The 25094-nt window shown below is 47.8% G+C and overlaps 1 protein-coding gene across 1 annotated transcript in view; it reads left to right on the top strand.

Annotated features, from left to right (window-relative positions):
• Positions 1–25094, top strand: part of LOC133139605 (alpha-1-syntrophin-like) — a 35599-nt gene that overhangs the window by 7117 nt on the left and 3388 nt on the right. The window contains exons 2-4 of the mRNA XM_061259177.1: positions 1027–1212; positions 22668–22854; positions 23334–23523. Coding sequence (XP_061115161.1) covers positions 1027–1212; positions 22668–22854; positions 23334–23523 — 563 coding nt within the window. The remainder of the gene's footprint in view (positions 1–1026; positions 1213–22667; positions 22855–23333; positions 23524–25094) is intronic.

Here is a 25094-nt window from a genome sequence, read left to right as displayed (position 1 = left end):
TTTACTAAGCTTTATAGTTCGGGTTGAGAATGAATTAGAGTTGAAAATTCCTGAAGGCCATGACATTCGATAGAAATCGCTGTGCCCTTTTTTTCTGCTGGAGTTTGGTTTTGCTGAAATTGATGGTAGATGTCGTTAGGAGAAACAACTACAGTAAAAAAAAACTTTTAAAAATTTGATAAGATTTTCTTGGAAAGGGTCCTTCAGTTCAAAAGAAGTGTGAGATTTGTTCACTGAGCAATATAACCTGATAGAGATATTTCAGGAATTTATTGGTTAAGTTGACTCACAATATCACAACAATGCAAAGGACTGTGGGTAGGATCAACCAGGTCAGCCCTTCATCGCCTGAGATGTAGAATTGCTTCCTACAGGTAGTTCTCTCTGGTTTCAAAATAATGGAGAAAAAATAAATGAGAACAGTGGGAGCAAAGCTATGGCACTCATATTGCCAAACTATGACTATATTGGCTCACAGAGTTTATTTGATGCCAAAATGGATCAAATGTACTCGATCGGAGTAACATGTACTCTCCTCAGAGTCGGGTTAACACCAGAAACATTTCTGCGTAAGCAAGTGCTATGCCCTGAGGTGACATCTGTACTCACCGCATTGGAAACAAACCGGGTGAGTCCAAATACGTTTGGTTTCAGTGCCCTACTTTGATGTACCCGTGTTTTTATGTAGCAAGTCTCATAGCTAATGTTTTTTCAGAAGACAAATCCATTTGGACTCTTCTGATGGATTATGCACGAGCTAGCCTGGTCTCAGGAGTTATTAGCAGGGACACTCTAGTTGGAAGTCTAAATATTGATACAAATTCAGTGCATTTTTTACCCAGGTCACACCTCCACTCTCTACACAAACACCTCCTTAATTCTCATTTAGAGGGACTGTGACGCCCAATATCATAAACCTCAAAGCAGAGGGGGCTGCAGTGGAAGTGTTTTAGTATCGTTGAAAGTTCTATTGGGAGGAGAAATGGAAAAATAAAACAACATTTTTCTTTTTAATTTTCTTTGTAGGAGGAAAGGAAAATAAGATGCCCATTCTCATCTCCAAGATTTTCAAGGGGCTGGCGGCTGACCAGACGGGGACGCTGTACGTGGGAGATGCCATCCTCTCGGTCAACAACTACAATCTCCGCGAGGCCACGCATGACGAAGCCGTCCAGGCCCTGAAGAAGACCGGCAAGGAGGTCGTCCTGGAAGGTAGGGGCGGGAAAAAGACCCTGTTCAGATTTGGGACGTACCATTATTTCTGAGAAAGGGGGGTGGGCTGTACCATTCTAGAAGGTTATGTGCTGATCCAGTAGCGACTAGGACAACAAACCCACGGGAATCTCTGTGGTATGTCTTCTGCTGGAGTCAGCCTGGGCGTGAGGATCTGGGGGGGAGGGTGGGTCACTTTAGTTCAGCCGCTTTCCGACCGCATCGTCAGGAGGTGCCCCACACACACACACACACACACACTCACACACTCACACACTTAAAGAGCGTGTAATGTTATCTGAGGTGAAGCCAAGCCCAGCGCTTTCCTTAGCTGTTATGTGGAGCGAGCAGCGGAAAAGTCTAGAACCCTCTGCATACCCTAGATGTCCAGCCCTGGTGAATTGGAGAGAAAAGCCAGAGGCCCCAGATTTGCAAGGATAGAAAGAGCCAAAAACGATTCGCTCTGCGTCCCACACAAGGTACAATGCCGCAAATATCCTCCTGCCTATCACTGCCTGTTCTCCACAGGCTCACTGCGGAAAGCAGGGACTCCTGTAGCCTGCAGTAGTTTCCTTGGACTAAATTGTTTTGTTGGAAATGGAAATAAGAGAAGACTCTTCACGGTCTCATTTTGGCTCGGGCTGTGGTGTGCCCACGAACACGGCTCTGGTAATGGAGGTTGTTCCAGGCCGCAGGGACAGGCTGTGGGATCTTTACTGCCCCGAAACGGCTGGGCACTGTCGGGGGCGGCATGGCACACCACGCAGTTACTGGGCCGGGGGTTCTGGAATACCTCAGTCAGAGGAACATTTCTTTTGGCTAGAGATGTTTGATGCCACCCACTGCTCTTTTCCAACTCCCCCCCAGTGCAGCCTCGTTCTCCCCCAGAGTGTCCGAGCCAACATGCCCGGAGGTGCAGCTGGAGGAGGATAGGGAGGAGGAGGAGGAGGCCATGTTTGTGGATCAGGAGTCAAAGGAGAGGAGGGAGGGGGGGGTTTTGACGGGTTTATTCAGCGAAAATGGAAGGTGGCGGTAGGGGGTGGATAAGGGGTGGTTCTGGTTTGCGGAGGCCGGACACTGACGGGTTCTGGGACGCACCCAAACCTCCTACTGCTTCTCTGAGTCTCTCTTTTTAAAAAAACAAGAAGAAGAAGACCTTCGAAAGCCTCTCATATGTATGTCTGGCACAGGAAGGCTTCCATTGCTGCGGGCTGTAGTGTCTGTCGGCAGAACGCTGTGCTCGACAGACCGCGTTGGCTTGTTCCAGGGAGGCTAGGACGGCCGGCCGATTCGAGAGAGGGTGGAGGAGGCGACGCAGGGGTGGAATTGCGGCGTGGATCCAGTCGCTGACGCACACCGTGAGACCTGCATAACGAAGGCACAGCGCCGCGGGAGACGCGCTACGAACCCGCTAAGCCCCCAGCCTCCCCCCGGATAGCGCCTCTATCAAACGGCCCATTTCTTTGTGCTGTAATCGATGCATTTCCTGTCCCGGGGGGTCGGAAAGGGATGGGTGGGGGTGGGAGGTTTGACAGCACGCATTAGATAACCCCCCCCCCCCCCCCCCCCCCCTCCTCCGGGGGCTGACAGACAGATTGGAACACTCCAGTGAGGAGTAGAAAGCCCTTTCATCTTCTTTTATTTATCAGGGGTCTCATCACGTTTCCCATCTGCCTGCAAAGCCTTATCGCTGCCCTTCTTCTGCTCTCTGTGTTTGCACAAGCGGGCTCCCTGTCCACATCCGAGCCTCTGCTACGCCTCTGCTCTGACCCAACTGGACATTAGACACCTTGGACCTGTCTGAGCGTGTCAGGGAAATTAGGCTAAAGTCCCTTGATTTGGAAATTAGGCTAAAGTCCCTTGATTTGTTCTGGTCCACATGCATATCAGCCACGGCTGTCTGTCAGACTGCATGATAGACGTGTTGTTGAAAGATTGAATTCATTATACTTGCAAGTAGATTGATCCCTAAAGGCAAAATGGAGGAGCTCATCTATTGTCACCCAGTCAATGAAAGTTATTTCAGAGGAATGTGGCGTGGCAATGAATTTATGTTATTCACAAACACAAACAGTGAGTGGGGTGTGTGTGCTTGCGTGCCTGCGTGCGTGCTTGTGTGTGTGCACGCGTGTGTATGTGTGCATGCATGTGTGTGTGGGAAGCATCGGTGTGCATGTGTGGTTGTGCGTGTGTGCTTGTGTGTGTGCATGTGTAGGTGTGTGTGAGAAGCATCTGTGTGCATGTGTGTGTGTGTGCGCGTGTAGGTGTGTGTGCTTTTGTGGGTTTGCATGCGTGCGTGTGTGTGTGGGTGTGCGTGCGTGCGTGCACGTGTAGGTGTGTGTGCATCCGCGAATGTGTGTGTGTGCATGTGGATGCTGGTACTGTAGTGGAGAAGGAGGAGGTCAGTAGAGGATTCACATTTTGTTTCCCATTTTGTCTCCTGGTTTTGAGAACTGCAGACTGACCAAACTTTCCAAGAAATGTTTCATCACACCAGAGACCTGGCTTTATTTTTTGCAAACAGAAAAGGTTCTTCAGAAAGTTTTTTCATTTTATTTATTTATTTATTTGTTTTTTGTTGGATAGACTCAAGTAGGTTGCTACAATATGTCAATGGTAACATTACGTAAATACCTGAACGATTTTTTATCTTTTGTTGAAAATCTTTTGTTATCTTTCATTTTCACATACAGTATATATCGAAAAACCAGCTCAGCAGATAACTTTGCTGTTCATATTACTGCAGTGGTCCTTTAATTATTTATTTATCCAATTTGAACCAGTGCAGCTCTTTCTTTGTCTTTTCAAATGAGACTTAAAGAGGCTGCTTGGTGGCTCTAACTCTTCCTCTTGACTGTCAGTCACGGTGGGTCACAGTGACCAGAAGGGGCGGAAAAAGAGAAGAATTCTGCAGGACACATAGTCCCGTGTGGCAGTTGGCCTGTGACACACTGTGCCAAATTCAAAGCGGTGAAGAGAAGCGGAAGAGGGACATATCTGGAAAAGATGTCCAGATAAAAATGGACCTCTAATGGCAGTAAAGTGTTTTGCTGTTACGAGCTCTCTGGTGGAGGACGAGGCTAGCTGGTCTTTTTGCAGCAGTCTAGCACACAGTGCGCAGTGTGTGAATCGGTCCTATTCATCAGCATTAGCGAGCTGACGGTTTCTATTTATTATTCGCACTGGAATTATTTAAATGGGAGGAGATCTGGAACAGGGCGAAGGAACTACAGGGCAGAACAGGATCTTTAGCATTTTTCATTTAAGAGAGAGAGAGGGAGGGAGGGAGGGAGGATGAGTGTGTGTGTGTGTGCATGTGTTTCAGCCCTTGTGTTACCGACTTTTTTCTGGACACCATTCCAAAATGCCTGTGGCCATGAAAGTAGCAGCTGATTTTAGATTTGGGGAATTTCTGCCCCCAAGAAGCAACCAATTTTCTTGATCTCCAACTGTGTCCCTTCAATTTTTCTTAGCCTCCCAAAACAGTGGTGTCATCGAATGTGGGGGCAAGATGCACTTGCTTCCTCAAACGGGCAGGTTTGCCAAAAATAGCTGTCTTGTTTCTTCTGAGTTGTTTGCCGTTCCCCATGGTGATGTATAAGAACTGGAGACAGCTTCCACTTAGCGGTTCCATGGATTCCTATGGGAGCTGCTCAATGGTGCATGAAGCCAGTTCATGGAGGGTGCCATGTTTGATTATGGGTTTTTTTGGCAGGAGAGCATGCAGCTGGGGGATTCTTTGGCATGTGCACTGGGCACCTAAATATGAATAAGAATGAAAAATAATCATCTGTGTGGGTCAGAAAAAAGTGATCCCTGGGGGAGTAATTTATGCAGTGTGAAGAAATTGTAGAATTGTCCAGAATGGTATACATTTTCCAGGGTAGTCATAATTCTGAATGGACTTCAATGGGGAAGTGGGCATTTTGGCACCACAGGGTTAATAAACTGCAATAGCTCCGGTAACCACTGGAGTTACCAAACTTCTGCGGGGGTGTCAATCCCTGGGGCTCATTCCAATGGGTTATTCTCACCTCCCTCCTTTCCTAGCCTATTCTCCTTACTCCTAGCTCCAACCATTGGGGAGGCAGGGAAGATGGCGAGTAATGGAGGTGAAAACGAGGGAATGGAGAAAACAACATGAATTAGGCAAACGGAACGCCCTTGCTCCTTCAAACGTCAGTTTGAAGCCACGTCAGTTACAGCCAGGCAGATGGGGGAGAGGTGGATCCACAGGTCGATCATTAATGTGTCACGCTTTCCAATTCCAATACTTCTGCAAAGGATGTCCTCATGGAGCCTCCTAGCTTCTAGAAGGAACTAGAAATGTTCAGGAGCCTCCTAGCTTCTAGAGGGAACCGTGTGAGAATGTGAATGTGCGATCTGCAGGATCTTTCAGGACAGGGGGGTGTGGGGCTGCCCTCTGCCAAGCTCATTAAATATCAAATTAAAGCGCATACTGCAGACCTTTAAAGCTGCTGGTTCAACTGCTTGAGAGAGACTCAGGGTCGCTAGCAGCCATGTGACAGTTAGCTGAGCGACTCCTCGTGCTTATTTCACCCCGCTGTGGGAAATGGAAAAATCAAGGTCGCGGGCCCGAAGAAGCTGAAGGAATGTGAAGCGATTTCCTCTGCTTGTGGAATTGCAGATCGAATCACTAATCATTCAGTTAGTAAAAGAGGGAATTATTTCAGTTTTCCTATTATGGCATGTAATTAATAATGAGTTTGTGTTCTGAACACCAAGTTAGCTCACTATGTTGCGTACAGTGCAATTTTCATGACAAAGAAAATACATATCTATCTGTCTGCCTGTTTGGCTGTCTGCCTATCTGAGACCTTCCCCATGGTGTGATAGCACAGGTGACACATAACAATCTAGTACAAACTTAGAACTTCGTTGCTTCAGCCTTATCACCATGACCTCATGGTTTTTTTTGGATGGCTTTTGCTTACTTGGCTCCTTGTGTTATGACAGCATCCCCTTCCAGACCTAAAATGGAAACTACAATGAAAACTGACCTTGACCCTGTGTGCTTCCTGACTGTGACACTGTGTGCTTCCTGACTGTGACACTGTGTGCTTCCTGACTGTGACACTGTGTGCTTCCTGACTGTGACACTGTGTGCTTCCTGACTGTGACACTGTGTGCTTCCTGACTGTGACTCTGTGTGCTTCCTGACTGTGACACTGTGTGCTTCCTGACTGTGACACTGTGTGCTTCCTGACTGTGACACTGTGTGCTTCCTGACTGTGACTCTGTGTTCTTCCTGACCTTTTCAGAAACCTTTTGCTATTCTCATCCCTCGCTCATTTTGGATCTGGGACTGAGCCCGGCTTTCCGGAAGGAAGTGTGTCCTCAATCTGACCCTGGATAGAAGGGGTACCCGTTCAGATCCTGCAGCTAACCTGAACATCTGAGGTCCTGCACAGATCATTCGGTTCCAGCAAATTCAGTGAATCTGCTGAACTGTGATAAATACTGTGTCTAGGTGCCAGACCTGGGTGAAACACATAATTGTTTTGTACTTTTCTAAAAGTACTTTTCTGTGCCCGATTGATCTTACCTGCAGATTTGCACTTTTTGAGAGTATTTCATAGGTTCCAATACAACTGACATGTAAAAGATTAGGTGTCATGTAACAGAAAGTAGAAAAGTATTTGACTCCAAAACAATTACATATTTGACCCAGGTCTGCTAGGTGCAGAATGCTCCATGTTTACTTACTTTCACAGCAGTCTAGCTCCCCTTCCCTGGTTGAAACTTCCAAAACGTCCTCTGCAGTTTCTTCAACTGATATGCTGGCTGCCTTAAGCAGTTCTCACAAGGGGAATGGATTACCTGGGGTACTTTTAAGAGGATCAGCCATTTTTATCACCCTGTTAAAAAATTTGCCCGTTGCAAATCGGCATCTTTTTGGATTAACCAAGATGCCGCCTGAATCGCAGCTGTGTTTGTTTTTTTGAATGCAAACCTGTAATTGAAAAAAGGAGGGAATGGCTTATGTTTTTGGAGAGGGATTCTGTTTGATCAAAACCGGAGGAATGGTTCAGGTTTTTGGTAAGGGATTCTGTTGGATTCAAAAAAAGAGGAATAGTTCATCTTTTTGAAAAGGCTTTCTATTTCATTAAAAATAGGAAGAATGGAGAATCAGTTTGAAAAGGGATTCTTCTTGATTGAAAAGAGGAAGAATTGATCATGTTTTTGCTAAGGGATTCTGTTTGATTCAGAAAGAGAAGGGATGGTTAATGTTTTTGGAAAGGGATTCTCAGGTGTTTCCAGTGCATGTGCAAAATGTTTCTCTCCTCAGGTTTATGGGGCAGAATGGATTCCTGTTTAATGTGTAAATCCAATAGGCCGGTTAGCTGATGGAGAAAGAGCTGTGTTCACAGCTGGCTGCCTCCTCCACCCGGTACATCAAAGTGCGGATTTCAGCCCGGGCGGTGACTGCGCTCCCAAACCTGAAGTTCAGCTGACGGCTGCATGAGGGTTTCATCTGCGGCCTGACCCAGGCCACTGGGAGACAGACGGACACTTGGGATATTATGGAAAATAACTGATAACTAGCTGTGATGAAATTTTTCACAATTCTTTCTTATAAGGTCAAAACTGTGTGGGCGTGGAAGAACTTCTACATTGATACATCTCTTTGTCATGCACAAAGATTGAGGTATGACAACTGGTTAGAATGGTAGAATGTTTAGGCCAGACTTGTTTTAAAGAAATCTGTGCTACTTTTCCGAACTTTTTCGGGAGTTTGCAGGCAATTCAAAATCTCTCTCGGTTTAATTGGCTGTTTTAGATTGGCTGACATTTCTGAAGCCAAGATATTCAAGTTTTACAACCGGTTTGATCACTGTGCTGTGTGCGCGCCTGTGCCTCTGCCTGTGCGTGCGTGTTTGGTTCCAGTTTTAGGCCAGCAAAACCTCACAGGGTGAGCACTAGCAGATGTTAAATTACCACAGAACTGTGACTTTCCAGCGCTTGTGGGTCGAAGCTGAACACGCGTCTGTGACTTTTTCCGCCCGGCTTGCCCGAGTTGTCGGCTGCGTAAAGGCACCCGGTTCAGTTTTTATCTCTCGGGTTCTGCGAGGAACAAAAGCACTGAAAAAAACTAAATGGCTGCAGTTTTGCGGTGTGCGCTCGTGTAAACGGAGCGTGTGTCCGAGGCCTGAGCAGCTCTGCTGTGTTGTGGACGGGCGTTTGTTGTTTGGAGAGGAGCGGGGCGGGGACGGGCCCGCCGCCCGGCTTGTGCACCGTCAGCGTCTTGTGCCCGTCTCCCTCGCTAATGGGCCCCTCTCCAGATACGGCCGATTACCCCGGCCTGCTGAAGACGGATGAGTGTTGCAGGCCGTAGTGCAGGGGAACGCTCCCGTAATAGAGCTCCTGTGCTTTTATCTGTTTATCCGACCTGTTATGTGATCTGGTCTGTTCTCATTGCTCTAAGATGTGCAGTGATCATTAAGCACAGGCAGATTTATGCTCTATGACGAAGAGAGAGAGAGAAAGAGAGAGAGAGCGTCTGTTTGGATGTGTGTCTCTGAGAGAGAGAGAGAGTGCTTTTGGGTGTGTGTGTGTAATCCTCTGTGTGAGTAAGTGTGTTTGGAGCTGCATATGTGAGTGTCTGTGTCTGAGTGGAATACTGTGTATGTGTTATTGTCTGTGTGTGTGTGTGTGTGTGTGTGCTTGCACATATAACAGTAAATCAGTGTGTGCTTTTCCAGTCCACGTGCATTATTTATCTGCTCAGCTGAAGCACGCGTGGCCCAGCAGCGGCTAAAACCAGATCGACCTTCAGGCTGACGTCCGTGACCTTTGACCCCCTGTTCACCCGTCATCCCCCAAAAAAGGCCACCGAAACTCCTGGCCGAACCTCAGTCACTGACACAGGAGATGATAGCATGCTATTAGCAAGTTATTTATTCTGCTATCCTGACTGAGCCTAGATCTGCCTGGACACAGCAGTGGTGTGGGCAGGGAGGGGGTACCAGGAACTGCTCCTCTTCTGCCTAGGGGCAGGTGGAAACAGATCTCCCTCGGACCAGTGACGCGTCTGCTCGACTGCCAGGCCTGCCAGTTGGAAGGTGTCTGCGGTGTCGCCAAATGACTTCTCCTTACTTTTGTGATTCATTAGCTGTGTGAACTGGCTCCGCCCACCCCGCCGCACCCAATCCGTCAATCAAACCTGGATTCAAATAGTATTTATTTTGGATTGAAATACGTTTCTGTGCTCTATTGATTTTGCCTGGTGCTTTTTGGTCCTGTAAGGAGAAGCAAATTGGTTGGGTTTACAATTTTTTGGATCATGTAATTTGCTCCAATAGACCAGGCAAACTTATCCTGGTGTAAAATCAAGCTACGACCTGCTTGAAATGGCCAGCTACCAGCTTTTTCAAAACCTAGCTTGAGCTGGTCAAACCATGTTGTATATGGAGCTAGTCTTGACTGGTCAACCTGCTCCCAGCCATTTAAAACCTAGCTTGAGCTGTTTTTTTCAGCAGGGTAGTCAAATGCAGAAACATACTTGAATCCAAAACAAATATTTGAACCCAGGTCTGCCTTCAATCCACTTCTGTTCATTTATACAACTTTACAACATTCTGTGGAGGTCCATAAAGGCCGGGCAACAGGTCTTGGTATTTTATGTAGATGTATGGCGATGCTTTCTTGCTGGTTTTTACAACATAGATGTGACAAGATGGTGGGGGGGGGGGGGGGTGAGCGGAATGTCCCTGGTGGTTGGAAATTAGCCGTGGGGATGCTGTTCTCAGCTGGCAGGTGGGCAGGGAATACGGTGTCCTGCCAGGATGTGCATTACCTCCTGGCATCCGGGGCAAAAATAAACAAGCCGGTCCCTGAAGACCAGTCTCCGCCACACGTTCCAGCCCTGGAGCGGCTCGCCGAGTCTGAGCGCAGAGGATAAAAGAGGCTTGCGGATAATCCCTGCCGCGCTACGCTACACTGCGTGTCTTTGGCAGAGCGATCCATCGCCCCGGCCTCCCTGTCCCCTGCGGAGTTTGTGCAGTAAATATTAAGGAGTTGATCAGTGTGCTTATCACCGCGAGGCCTGCCCGAGACGTCTCTGAGCGGGGAAGAGCGTAGCCGCAGGGCTTTTGTCGCTTAATTAAAAATAAAACATATTCCACCGCCGCCACGGTAATTCAGTGAGCCACCCACAGCCACAGTCTGCCCCTGTCGGACTGAGCCCACAGCCACAGTCTGCCCCTGTCGGACTGAGCCCACAGCCACAGTCTGCCCCTGTCGGACTGAGCCCACAGCCACAGTCTGCCCCTGTCGGACTGAGCCCACAGCCACAGTCTGCCCCTGTCGGACTGAGCCCACAGCCACAGTCTGCACCTGTCGGACTGAGCCCACAGCCACAGTCTGCCCCTGTTCGACTGAGCCCACAGCCACAGTCTGCCCCTGTCTATCTGAGCCCACAGCCACAGTCTGCCCCTGTCTATCTGAGCCCACAGCCACAGTCTGCCCCTGTCTGTCTGAGCCCACAGCCACAGTCTGCCCCTGTCTGACTGAGCCCACAGCCACAGTCTGCCCCTGTCTATCTGAGCCCACAGCCACAGTCTGCCCCTGTCTGACTGAGCCCACAGCCACAGTCTGCCCCTGTCTATCTGAGCCCACAGCCACAGTCTGCCCCTGTCTGTCTGAGCCCACAGCCACAGTCTGCCCCTGTCTGACTGAGCCCACAGCCACAGTCTGCCCCTGTCTATCTGAGCCCACAGCCACAGTCTGCCCCTGTCTGACTGAGCCCACAGCCACAGTCTGCCCCTGTCTATCTGAGCCCACAGCCACAGTCTGCCCCTGCCTGACTGAGCCCACAGCCACAGTCTGCCCCTGTCTGACTGAGCCCACAGCCACAGTCTGCCCCTGTCTGACTGAGCCCACAGCCACAGTCTGCCCCTGTCTGACTGAGCCCACAGCCACAGTCTGCCCCTGTCTGACTGAGCCCACAGCCACAGTCTGCCCCTGTCTGACTGAGCCCACAGCCACAGTCTGCCCCTGTCGGACTGAGCCCACAGCCACAGTCTGCCCCTGTCTGACTGAGCCCACAGCCACAGTCTGCCCCTGTCTGACTGAGCCCACAGCCACAGTCTGCCCCTGTCTATCTGAGCCCACAGCCACAGTCTGCCCCTGTCTGACTGAGCCCACAGCCACTGTCTGCCCCTGTCTATCTGAGCCCACAGCCACAGTCTGCCCCTGTCTATCTGAGCCCACAGCCACAGTCTGCCCCTGCCTGACTGAGCCCACAGCCACAGTCTGCCCCTGTCTGACTGAGCCCACAGCCACAGTCTGCCCCTGTCTGACTGAGCCCACAGCCACAGTCTGCCCCTGTCTATCTGAGCCCACAGCCACAGTCTGCCCCTGTCGGACTGAGCCCACAGCACAGTCTGCCCCTGTCTGACTGAGCCCACAGCCACAGTCTGCCCCTGTCTATCTGAGCCCACAGCCACAGTCTGCCCCTGTCGGACTGAGCCCACAGCCACAGTCTGCCCCTGTCGGACTGAGCCCACAGCCACAGTCTGCCCCTGTCTGACTGAGCCCACAGCCACAGTCTGCCCCTGTCTATCTGAGCCCACAGCCACAGTCTGCCCCTGTCTGACTGAGCCCACAGCCACAGCCACAGTCTGCCCCTGTCTGACTGAGCCCACAGCCACAGTCTGCCCCTGTCTGACTGAGCCCACAGCCACAGTCTGCCCCTGTCTATCTGAGCCCACAGCCACAGTCTGCCCCTGCCTGACTGAGCCCACAGCCACAGTCTGCCCCTGTCTGACTGAGCCCACAGCCACAGTCTGCCCCTGTCTGACTGAGCCCACAGCCACAGTCTGCCCCTGTCTGACTGAGCCCACAGCCACAGTCTGCCCCTGTCTGACTGAGCCCACAGCCACAGTCTGCCCCTGTCTGACTGAGCCCACAGCCACAGTCTGCCCCTGTCTGACTGAGCCCACAGCCACAGTCTGCCCCTGTCGGACTGAGCCCACAGCCACAGTCTGCCCCTGTCCATCTGAGCCCACAGCCACAGTCTGCCCCTGTCTGACTGAGCCCACAGCCACAGTCTGCCCCTGTCTATCTGAGCCCACAGCCACAGTCTGCCCCTGTCTGACTGAGCCCACAGCCACTGTCTGCCCCTGTCTATCTGAGCCCACAGCCACAGTCTGCCCCTGTCTATCTGAGCCCACAGCCACAGTCTGCCCCTGCCTGACTGAGCCCACAGCCACAGTCTGCCCCTGTCTGACTGAGCCCACAGCCATAGTCTGCCCCTGTCTGACTGAGCCCACAGCCACAGTCTGCCCCTGTCTATCTGAGCCCACAGCCACAGTCTGCCCCTGTCGGACTGAGCCCACAGCACAGTCTGCCCCTGTCTGACTGAGCCCACAGCCACAGTCTGCCCCTGTCTATCTGAGCCCACAGCCACAGTCTGCCCCTGTCGGACTGAGCCCACAGCCACAGTCTGCCCCTGTCGGACTGAGCCCACAGCCACAGTCTGCCCCTGTCTGACTGAGCCCACAGCCACAGTCTGCCCCTGTCGGACTGAGCCCACAGCCACAGTCTGCCCCTGTCTATCTGAGCCCACAGCCACAGTCTGCCCCTGTCTGACTGAGCCCACAGCCACAGTCTGCCCATGTCTAACTGAGCCCACAGCCACAGTCTGCCCCTGTCTGTTTGAGCCCACAGCCACAGTCTGCCCCTGTCTGACTGAGCCCACAAACACAGTCTCTCCTGGAGTTCCATCACGCTTTCACCATCACTCTTTCCTCTTGGAGTTCCATCACTCTTACACTCCTTAACCCAGGATTTCCATCACTCCCCCACTCCATAACCCTGGAGTTCCATCACTCTTTCTCCATCACTCTTTCCTCTTGCTGTTCCATCACTCTTTCTCCATCACTCTTTCCTCTTGCTGTTCCAGCACTCTTTCCCTTTCTTGCTAGTGGTCCATCACTCTGTGGAAGATGATGTACACTTAAGCGATAACTTTTAAGGAATCACTTGCGTGCTTGTGTCTGTTTGTTCGTCAGCAGTCAGATAAAGTTGTTTTGTCCAGCCGTATGATAACAATGTTTTGCTTAAGAGTTGATTCAGCAGGAACAAGAAGAATGTGCCAACTTTATAGTTTTGACATAAACTATAAATGATGAGGAAAGATAGAGTAGAGAAAAGAGGGGAAGGCTATATTAGGGGCAGAGGAGGGCTGAATTACGTAGAGGGAGGTTATGGTACCGCATGAGGAAAGGGGATACAGGGGCAACAGTTGAGGGGATAGGAAGGGAAGTCAATTTTAGAGGAAAGAAGGGCACCTGTTCCATGGAGTGGCTTTGGCGTAATTGTCCGAGATGCCACGTTAAATAAACCGCACTTCCTGGGCTGGCCTCCTGAGCCAGCACTTTGGCTGATTAACATCTGCCGTCTGCCTTTAGCAGCAAAAGGATCTCCCAGAGCTGCTATCGGGTTTCCACCGCACGGCTTCTCGCTGCCTTCGCTCTGTTAGGATTCCTCACAGGAAGTGGACTAAAGTGGCGTTTCCAGGCTGGGGAGGGTCGATAGAATCAGAATCTTGTTTTCTGGACTTGTGGACTCAGGCGCATTCCCGTCAAGTCCATGATGTCTTCGGGCTGTCCCGTTGTCAAAAACGGTGGTCTGCCCTCTGGGTAAGTCTGAAAACTTAGACTGATAATTACTCAAAATTCACTTCAGGGCAATGAGGTAGGAAGTATGGGTGGAGATTTTGACGGCAAAAGAAAATGCAAGTCGGGGTGCATTTCCGTTAACTACTGTTTTGCGAATGCTCTGAAGATTACATAATCAAAAGGCTGCCAGCCGGAGATCTGGGGGAGGGTCTCTGGGCCAGCTGCCCATTTTTTAGCTTTCTGGTGCGGAAGCATGTGACTTCGGTTTTCCATCGGTTTCCATCACCCTATTTCACATCTTCTCTCCATCGATATGCTAACTTTTCCTCCTCGGCTAAGCGTGAAAACTTTCTTGCAATATTTTCTTGCGTTTTCCCAGGTTTTAGGTGTTTCCACTGCGGTTATTCTGCACAAATTAAAATTTCTAATAAAACCGTTGGATGGGAAAACCCACTGTTGTCAGTGCGCCCTTTGGTTATTTACATTACATTACATTACATTAATGGCATTTGGCAGACGCTCTTATCCACAGCGACGTACAACAAAGTGCAAAGTGCATACCCATGACCAGGGATAAGTGTGCTGAAAGACCCTAGAGAGAAGTACAATACAGTTACAGTTCCTATGTTCTTGGTCAAGGTGGCAGAAAACACAACTCTTCTTCTCTTGTCTTGTATTTGAGTATGGATGCGTCTCTAAGCAACGTGTTGAGTGAAGTCACTTTGAGTGAAGTTCTTACCGTCCATACCCCCTCAAGCCAATGCCCACCTGGACTCGCCATTCCCCAGAAATAGGCCAGTAAAGTCTGCAAGCCCAGAGTCCGCAGGTCCAGAGAGCTCTGTTTGGGATTCGGCTGTCATTTGTTTGAAAGGAAACTGAGCTTACGGATGTGGAAAAACATGACTTCCACAGTCCCAAGATTCCACTGTCCCCCAACGTCCACAGTTATTTGCCCAGATCCATGTGAGCAATGGCCTTTGTCAATGGGGGCACATTACGGCTGATTTTCCACTGTGTATTCATTATCCACATAAACCCAAACTCCCCAGCGTCTAAGTTCACACAAGGGTATATTTATGGGAAAAGAAAATGGCCTGTTCACCAGAATGTCAGTTTTACATATCAGTACAATTTAACATTATCTTTTATTATATCCTGTTAGCTTCTCACATAATACAACCAAGAGATGTTTGCTAGGACAGAGTGCCTTTACTGGGCTGATTTATATGAATCTTGATGTTTAACCAGAATGGGTTTTATGATACAAGTCCAAAAAGGGGAAAAATCTTATAAGAACCGGAGATTCTTTGTAGTTAAATTTTTTGGATTTTTAATGATAGTATTTCTCCAACTATACTCTTGTTTAAGAATCCAATTGAATGAAAAACAGATTGCAAACAGAAATGGAAAACCAGTGTAAAGTTATTAGCGGGGTGTTGAGGCCCACACATGTGGTCCGTATGTGTTGAGTATACAAGCATCTGGAAGTGAAAGCTCTGAATTTGGGTTCGGAATATGGTTTAGTTTATGTGAAAAGCTGATAAAAGTTTACTTGTAAATTGGTATTATGCACACAGACACATATACTGCATGTACTGTCACCTCTGAAAGTATTGGAACAGCAAGGTCAAGTCCTTTGTTTTTGCTATACACTAAGACAATTGAGTATGAGGTCAAAAGATGTACATGAAATGACAGATCCGGATTTCAACTGATGATGTAACTCATGATGATAGCAGTAGGATGAATTCAGAAGTCTACAAAAACCTTCTGTCTGCCAATTTATGGAGAAATGCATCCAAACTGATTGGAAGGAACTTCATCATGCAGATAGACAATGACCCAAAACACACTGCCAACACAACAAAGGACTTCATTAGGGAGAAAAACGACTGAAAGAGGCTGCAGTAAAAGCCTGGAAAAGCATCACAAAAGAAGAATTCAACAGTTTGTTCATGTCAATGGGTCACAGGCTTGATGCAGTTATTGCCAGCAAGGAATCTAGAACTTCTTAAAATTGGGTGGTCTGATACCAAAAGTGCTATGGTTTAAGTAGTTTAACACATCTAGGTGTAAATACCAGGAAATAAAAGCAGAACTCTTGTCTCATGTTAATCTTTTTCTCTCAACTCGCAATGTATTCAGTGTATTGCAAAAACAAAGGAATTGGCCTTGCTGTTCCAATACCTTTTGAGGGGACTATATATACAGTATGTGTGATGCTTTCTGTGTGTGAACGTTGTTCCATGTTAGATGCTCTATGTTGTGATAGACACGCTCTCCACTCTGTTTGTGCAGATACTCTAATAAATTGTGACTGTGTCCTGCACACCATCGGCACATACTAGATACAGAAGCATGTTCATCTAATAAGGCCCCTCCCAAATATGTATTCTTTTAACAGTATATCCACTTTGTTTACACGCATACATAAAAATGCAATAACTTACAGTACTGTGCAAACGTCTTAGGCACCCTAGATGTTTTCACATAAATTTGGTCTTAGATATTTTTATGTTTCTTTTTTTATTAGCATGTCAGTACAAAAGAGAACCTTTGAGATTTCCAAACATTCGTTTTCCGAAAAAATTCAACATTACAGTGAAATGTTTGTATTTCCTTAAATGAAGTAACATAGTAAGTAACCAACCACTTTACAGATAAAACCTTGATTGCAGCTGTCTGGAATTACCTGAATAGCCAGAAGCAAGCAAGAAAAAGGCAAAGTCTGCATATGTTTGGTACAACCTACCAGCTTGTTTTCTTATAGAACTGCAGGGCAATGTACTGTACCAAAGAGAACTGATGCAGTTTTAAAGACAAAGTCAAATGTTTTACTGACTCTTTCTAATAACATTTTCAAAATGTAAAACTGCATTTGATTATTTTTGAAAGCATCTTTGCTTCACGGAATTTTGCCTTTTACACATCGTGCGCAGTACTGTACATTGTTATATTTATGAGGTGCAACTGAAGAATGTGTGGCCATGATTTGACCCCAGCCTAGAAGCAGTTGAAGGATGCTGCCAGCTATATTCATCCATTGTTCATCCATTCATTTCATTTGCAGCGCTGTTTTCTTTATTTCTGGGATTGGGGGGAAAAAAAAAACTGCTGCTTCAAGGACTCTCGTTTTGCTTTCCTGTCAGACTTGTGTGGGATTAGGAGAGTTAAGCTGTGAGTGTCACCACGTTGTGCAGTGGAGAGGAGATTACTTCTGAAGGCTGATGAATAGAAGTAACAGTGAGACTGAATATGAAATTACTGGAATATATGCCTGCATGAGACCACTAATCCAGCACTAATTACTGGTCTTAATTTAGATGATATGGGCGACACACATATGCACACACAGACACCCACACACACAGTTTTGGCTTGACAAAGTCACATGGCCCTGCTCTTATCTTGACAGTGATATACTGTATGCAGTCAGGGCCCAGACCTGAAATGTCTCCATTTGTGTGAAATAAGTAACGCTATAAGGATTATAGGTCAAAGTGGCTAAACATACATGAAACATTAGGGGCAGATTAAGACACAGATTAAGATTAATTTGTTTTAGACTAGATTGAGTTTTGTATGGATAATTTCCATTCAAAATGGAATTTAGTCCAGGATTAGTCTTAATCCTCTGAATATTGTGACATGTTATTATTATTATTATTATTATTATTATTATTATTATCATTATTATATTATAAAACATTTACATGTGGCGGTATTATTTTTTGCTTTCCTTGGGGAGACGCCATTATACAGAATTAATTACTGAAGCACTTTGACAGGGCAGGTAAAATGCCATGAATGTCATAAACTGCTGAACTCTCGGCCTGGTATTTAATGAATCTATTTGACTGTGTGTGGTGGGCTAACTGACTGTCGCCTGAACTTTACTGAAAGTTTAATCTCTTTAACAGTGCCATTTATCAGGGCTGACACCCTCGCTAATGAACATAAGAGCCGTCCTGGGCCCCCAGGACCTGCACCTCTTCCCATAATCCCTTGCCTGCACTCCCCTGATTTACACTGTTGGTTTTTTTACTCCCCAGCAGCGGTAACTATACTCACTGGTCCGGCTCCAAATAGTCCGCATGTTACTGTTTTAATTACTCTCCAATGGGATCCTGGTCATGGTCTCAAATACAGTATGTACAGTGCAGATCGTAAATATTTGGTCAGTGGTACAATTTATTTTCTTTTTACTCTGTACTTCAGTAAGCCTATTGTTTGGCCTATGTCACTGGCTGTTTTTTTTATTTCTTTTTTTATTTTTATTATTATTATTTTTTTATCCCCTCAAAGCCTCATATTGGCTTCCTTTCATTGGCACAACACTGGGCTTCATGTTGACATATGCAAACTCCAAGCCAACTGTCCAATTACTGGTCTACTAAAATGGATGTAAGTGTAATATGGATACAAATAGCCTCAAATTGAAGGCGGCTACAATTTACCCTCATATTCATGGTTTCACTTCAAGTACAGAGCCAAAACCATCCTTATGAAGCCAGCCTCTGTTTCTCCCTGACATATGTTTGTATATATTTGCGTGTGTGCTGCTTCCATGAACAAACGGAAGGAAAAAAATGTAAACCTAGAGTACAAGATGAAAAGTGGGATGGATGATCTGGGGGTAGCGGTTCTGTTTCCTCCGCGGCGCGCCCGCATTCCTCAGTTAATGGGGATCGCAGGCAGAGCGGCGAGAGCGTCTCCAGCCACAGACGCATTCCTGCTGTTACCACGGCGACAAGAAAGCCGGGGCGCAGCCGCGGGGCGGGGGGGTGGGGGGGTGCGGGCGGGGGGGGGGCGGCTAGGGTGGGAGCGGGCCTTAATTGCTAAGCCACCCCCCCCCCCCCCCCCTGCTCCCACCAACAGTTTGCTAATGAGGGCTAGCCAATCAAAGGGCAGTCTGCGCTCATGACCTTTGACTTTCGCTGGAAGATACATTAATGTGTTTGTTGACTTATTTATATTAGCTTGATAAAAATTTAATATATAGGATGTACACATTATTTTGTATCATTTTGTTTTGATTTCACGAGAAATTAGGTGAATATGGAGGCTTTGCCAAAAGAAAATGGGTGCCAAAGGGGCTCTAATGCATTAATGTCGTGAATGTAACAACCTCTCTGTGTTAAAAGTGCACTTCTGTTTCTCTATTATTATGTACCCGACACCACATTCGAGTTAGCAGCATGCGCTTGCTGATTTGCTGTTAATAATGGCGGGGATCCGGGGTCTCGGCCCAGAGAAGTGCCTCTCAGCACCGCTAACACCGCTGGCAGGGGCTGGCCATGCTGAAGTAATGACAGAACCATTCACGCTAATTTTAGCTCGTGCAATAAGACTGGCGGGGAGTGGTTATCATGGAAACATTTGGGGTTTTATTACACTCGGCTTGAGGCTGGTTAACTCAGGCTGGGTAATGTGTTCCACGCTCTCCGATCTTTACAGGTCTTCAACAGCTCTGTACCATGAAGTCAACCCTCCGCTTTCCTGTGCGGGAATTGTTATTATTAATAATAATATTATTATTAGTAGTAGCAGTAGCAGTGATAGTGTTAGTGGTTGTATGTATGAATATGTTTGTGTGCATGGGCAGTGTTTTGTGTGTGTGGACTGTGTGTGTGTGTCATGTAAATATGTGTTTCTGGTGTGTGTGCCTGTGTGTTCTGTATATCTACTTGAGCTTCTTTTGAAAAGGGACACACACATCCCTCCCCCATCTGTATATCTCTTTCTGTCCCCCCTTCTCTCTCTCTGTATCTCTCTCCCTCACATGCACACACTCTCTCTCCGTATCTCTCTCACACACACACTCACTCTCACCGTATCTCTCTCACACACACACACACACACACACACACACACACACTCTCTCCGTATCTCTCTCTCTCTCTCTCTCACACACACACACACTGTATCTCTCTCACACGCACGCACACACACACACACACACTCTCTGTATCTCTCTCTCACACACACACACACTTTCTGTATCTCTCTCACACGCACACACACACTCTCTGTATCTCTTTCACACACACACACTCTGTATCTCTCTCTCACACGCACACACACACTCTCTGTATCTCTCTCACACGCACGCACGCACACACTCTCTCTCTCTCTCTCTCTCTCTCACACACACACACACACTCTCTCTCTCACTCTCACACACACACACACACACTCTCTCACACAAACACACCCTCTCTCTCTCTCTCTCTCTCTCTCTCTCTCTCTGGAAACCCAAGCCCTGCCACTGACACATGCTCTTCGCTCTATTTTTGTCAGTCTCCAGCGCTGTGTCTGCTGGCCTCACGCTTCACAGAGATTCTCACAGGATCACATCACCCCCCGCCTCACCCCACCCCCCGCCTCACCCTACCCCCCACCCCCCACTGTCCTGCACCCCAAGGTGGCGGCGTTACTGGACGAAGCGTGAACGGATCGGACGGAGATTATCCCTCTAAATCCAGGACCACAGCCCTGTTCACGGAGCCCGGGAGAGCTCTGTGCTTTTACTCTTAGATTTCATTCAGCACCTCTCCGGCTCTCAGTCAACCACTCGGCCAAATGACTTGTTAGAAAATTACAATGGACCTCATTCTCTGCACATGCATACAAACAGATTCGATATTTAATGGTGGTTACTAACGTTTAGTACCTCACCAGTCAACCAAGCAGTGAATCTCTCTGGCAATCAGCCTACTGACCTGTTAAAAAATCACAATGTAGATCATTCCCAATACATGGATATGATCAGATTTGATCTTTAACTGTGCTTACGAAAGCTTTCTCCAACATTTTCATTTATCTTTAATACCAGGCAGGTATTTACAGAAGGGTGAAGTCACAGTTGTGAGAGGAGCCTGTGACAGAGAGTATATAACATATAGAGATGGCGGCAGCTGTAGAAATCAATGGGGAAAGATTCCGCCTCACAGGGCAGCAGTTTTGCTCACTGCTAATATCTGTTCTCGGTCACATGCCTAGTTACATGCACAATGAAGGAAACGCAGGGTAAATTTCATGCCTCTCGCAGATGAAGCAATGAAAAACATCAGAGCATTGGGGAAATAAACACATCTACAGTATGTTTTTGTCTGGGTGCTAGGGGGAAAAAAATCGGACCTCTGAAAAAATAATGACAAAACACATGAATGGAGTCCAACGGGGAAATAGGGCGTTTGAACAAAAATATAGGTATCACTAGGGGACGATCATAGCAATTGGCGAAAATAATTGCTCGAAAGCTGGCCCCTTGCCCTACAGTAGCAGGATACAAGAAGAAGCCATCAATACATACGGTCTCCGAGGCCTATACGTTCAGGTTCAGTGGCAGCCGCGGAGAACTGGTGTTCTTGTGCAGGTTTCCGTTTCCACCAATTTCCCTGTCTCATTTCATTTACTTTATGTCCTGGCTCGGTGACTTAATTGGCTCTATACATCTCCAATTGACTGGGTTCAGCTTGAGATAAGAGTACAGTTTTGGACAGAAAAACAGCCTTGTCTGTCATTCATGTGCCAAGGAATGTGGGGAAAATGTCAGATCACTGAAATGATGGCGGCTAATTGAAGCCCGTCCTAGCCAGCCAAAACTTTAGCCCAACAAAGGATAGCGGTGAAGTGGGCGTGTGAGATTTCAATCTGCCCCGTGGATCAATGGAGTCGCTGGGAATGACGGAAGGTTTTCTGTGCGGCTATTGTATCGGCCTCACTACAGAATGGGGAAGAATACGCTCTTTTCTTTTTCAGGGATGGGTGAAATTCTAGTCTGTTGTGTCTCGTCTGTCACTGTTGATATTTCATATAATGTTGTTGCCGTGGAGGTATTGGTCCATCCCTCTTAACAGAAGGCGAGGGCGTTCTAGGACAGGGTGCGACTCGGTGAATGAGTTAGGTTGGATTCATTAATTTTCCACCCAAGGCCCGATGGGGTTGTTCAAGGTAGCTCCAGCCGATTTTTAAACGGCGTGATAAACTACTCAGCCATTTCAGGGAAATCTGGCAAGGTGCCCGCTACCTTTAAAGGCTCCTGTTATTGGGTGACAGTTATTAAGACCCAGACACGCAGAGGAACCGCTGGTAGCACCCCCCCCCCCCGGTCCAGGTTGCGCTCCAGGTGAGAATGGGCACCGGAGGGCCCTGTACTGTGTCTCAGGGGAGAGGCGACACACGGAAGGCTGGAAGCGCCAGCATCTGGGAGCCATCTGCACCAACCTGCTGCTCCCTGACTGTCACACGTACAGCGGAGAACATTTCCCCTGCAGTTCAGCGTACGGTCCCGCTCTGTCCTGCTCTTTACACAGGGCTGGGTCAGAGACGCGGCACACAGCAATAGTATTGGAATGATAATAATTATTATTATCATTATAACTAAAACAATAATAATAATAATAATAATAATAATAATAGTCATAGTAATAATGATACTTTTCATAGATATGAGTATCACAAAGGGCTACAGATAGCACAAAATGAACAGAAAAAAAATGCAAGGTAGTTTGAGTAACATGAATGATAAAATGAGGGCTATGAATCTAAATGAGAATGGAACAATGGTGGGTTAAAGGCCACCAGTGGTGTACCCTGAATAAGAACAGTGCTTATCTGGGCTCGCCTCGGAAAATACATCCGGCTACATTAAGGGATGGGTGAAGTCCAACAGTGATGATTTATCCATGTCCAATGTGGATAGTACTGTACTGCAGTTGAGTGTGTGTGTGTGTGTGTGTGTATAACTAAAATGTAGTTATTTAAGTTGCCACGGTTTCACGGTTTATGTGTCCTCCTGTTTTCCAGTGAAGTACATCAAGGAGATGTCAGCCTACTTTCGGAACGCCACCCCCGGAGTCCCCCCTCCTTGGGACTCCCCGCCCGCCTCCCCCCACAAACAGGGCGGAGTCAACTCCATGACGGAGCCCAAGTCCGTCCCTATGAAAATGTGCCTGGTCTCCAGGAAGCCTTGCCCACCCGACGGAGAGCACAGGTAAACCGCTCATTTTTTGTTCAGCGATGGAGCCCTTCTGTTCCAGCACATATTTGGTTTCTCCAGTATTCAAACCAAACAGTCAGTCAAGGCAGTCATTGGGTAAAATGCAAAAGAGTGTATCTTTTGCTGGCTGTTTCACATTTTAGCTAAATATATTCATCCTCACAGCTGCAGGCCCTTATTAAAGCAATGGTGTGTGGATGGTCTGGTATCTGGTAAGGCTCTGTTCCAGTGTGTAGATGGGCCCCATGGTCTCGTATCTGTTAAGGCACTGTTCTCGTGTGTGGATGGGCCCCATGGTCTGGTATCTGTTAAGGCACTGTTCCCGTGTGTGGATGGGCCCCACAGTCTGGTATCTGTTAAGGGATGGGCCCCACCCAATGGGAGGGTTTCAGTCAGCTTGTGACCCCAACAACAGGAGGGTGAATAAGCGTGAACCACATCTTGACCTCGTTCCTCCTACCTGCCTCCCTCAGGTACGTGGAAGTGGTTTCCGCGGACGGCCAGTCGTCTCTCTTCCTGAGGGCGAAGGAGCTGGCTCTGGCGCAGTCCTGGGTCAAGGCCATCCAGACGAGCTCCAACACGCTCCTGCCCAAAGTGAAGGAGGATCTGCAGGCCATGCTGGGAGGGAAAGAGGTCAAGCACATCGGCTGGCTGACCGAGCAGGTGGGCCATCGGAGGACAGAGGCCGCGCCCCCTTCCAACAGTCTCTCCAGTGCTATCGCGGAGTGGGCGGTGCTAGGGGTATAGGAGGCGGATCCTTTCTGTACCCGGCTATTGCAAAAACTAGCACTGCACTCATAATACATAAAGGTACAATGAAAAAAACTACGTGGACTGTTCTCATGTGGAATTAAAAGCAGGGGAAGAGAAGTGAGATTTGAGCTGGGATTTTAAGGTGTATATGGATGGTGCAGACCTGATGAATATAGGCAGTTTGTTCCACAAAAGCCCTGTCACCCTTTAGCTTTAGCCGATACCGAGGAACCGAGAGGAGCAGCTGGGTGGGAGACCTCAGCGACCTGGGCGTAGCATAGGGGTGAAGGAGATCAGAGATGTAGGGGGGGGGCATATTAATATGAGGTTATTTCGATGACCGTGCGTTTTAGCAGCTAGTTTCATATCTCAGGGTATAATCTGCTGATCCACTGTGATTATCTGCTGCGGTAGGTTCCTCATTAGCTCCCTGTTACCTTTTAGCCTAATTGACTGCTGACTCTGGGCTGGCCAGCGCAGATCGGACTGTGCCTCTGTATATCGGTCCCCCCCTGAGATTTCTTCCCAGTGGGAAGTTTTTTTCACCAGTTTTGAGTGGGGTTTTTTGGTACCTCACTTAGTGTTTTCTGGGGTGTTCCAACTAAGTCTTTCCAAAGTTTCCTTTTTGCTAAGGAGAGCGACCACAGTCTATGTTGGGCGACAATAGAAGGTTAATTTCATTCGAGCGACGCTGGACTCTAAACTAGCCTTGTCTCGGTACCGTTAGGCTTTGATGTGGATCATTTGGATAGCTGTATTTCTCCTTGTTTTTAATGCTTTTTCACAATTCAATGTTCCAGAACTTTCAATTACCAGCAGCCATTGTTACCCTACTCCACCAATCCTCAGTTCTGATCCTCACTCCTGGTCCTGGAGAGCCGCAGGGTGTGCTGGTTTTTGTTTCGCCTGAATATCAGCAACCAGTTCAGAGCCAAGGAACCAGATGAGGGGAGTTAACAGTGTAATTAACTGCTTTAATTGATCAATTAAGTGCCGAGTAACAACAAAAGCCAGCACACCCTGCAGCTCTCCTGCAGCTCTCCAGCACCAGGAGTGAGGGCCACTGCTCTACTCTATTGTTATTCTAATCACATATGTGTGTGCTTACACCTTATAGGGATAAAAAGGCCTCCTGTTTGTTCACTGTGTTCAGGCAGGGGGAAGCAGAGAGGATTACCGATTGAGACGGTATCGTAGTGCCGAAAGCACCAGGGCAGAGCACCAATCCCCAGCCGGGGGGGGGGGGGGGGGGTCTTGCCAAATTTTGATTTTAAAATGATGTATACTTTATCATGTATTTCCATAGAGTCTTAGGTGATGAAATGGTTGGCAGGAGATGTGGAAATACTATTGGACATCGGAAAATCTAAAGAATTACAACCCGTGCCACAATTTAAATCAGTATAAAATGGATTTGTGTCCCCTCCTGATAGCTTGAGCATTTTGTACTCGCGTTTGGCACCGCTCAATCGAGAGTGTTT

Source organism: Conger conger, chromosome 10 (genome assembly GCF_963514075.1).
Source record: "Conger conger chromosome 10, fConCon1.1, whole genome shotgun sequence".
Taxonomy (NCBI): Eukaryota; Metazoa; Chordata; class Actinopteri; order Anguilliformes; family Congridae; genus Conger; species Conger conger.
Note: the sequence above shows the minus strand (reverse complement) of the source record. Positions and strands in the feature narration are given on the sequence as shown.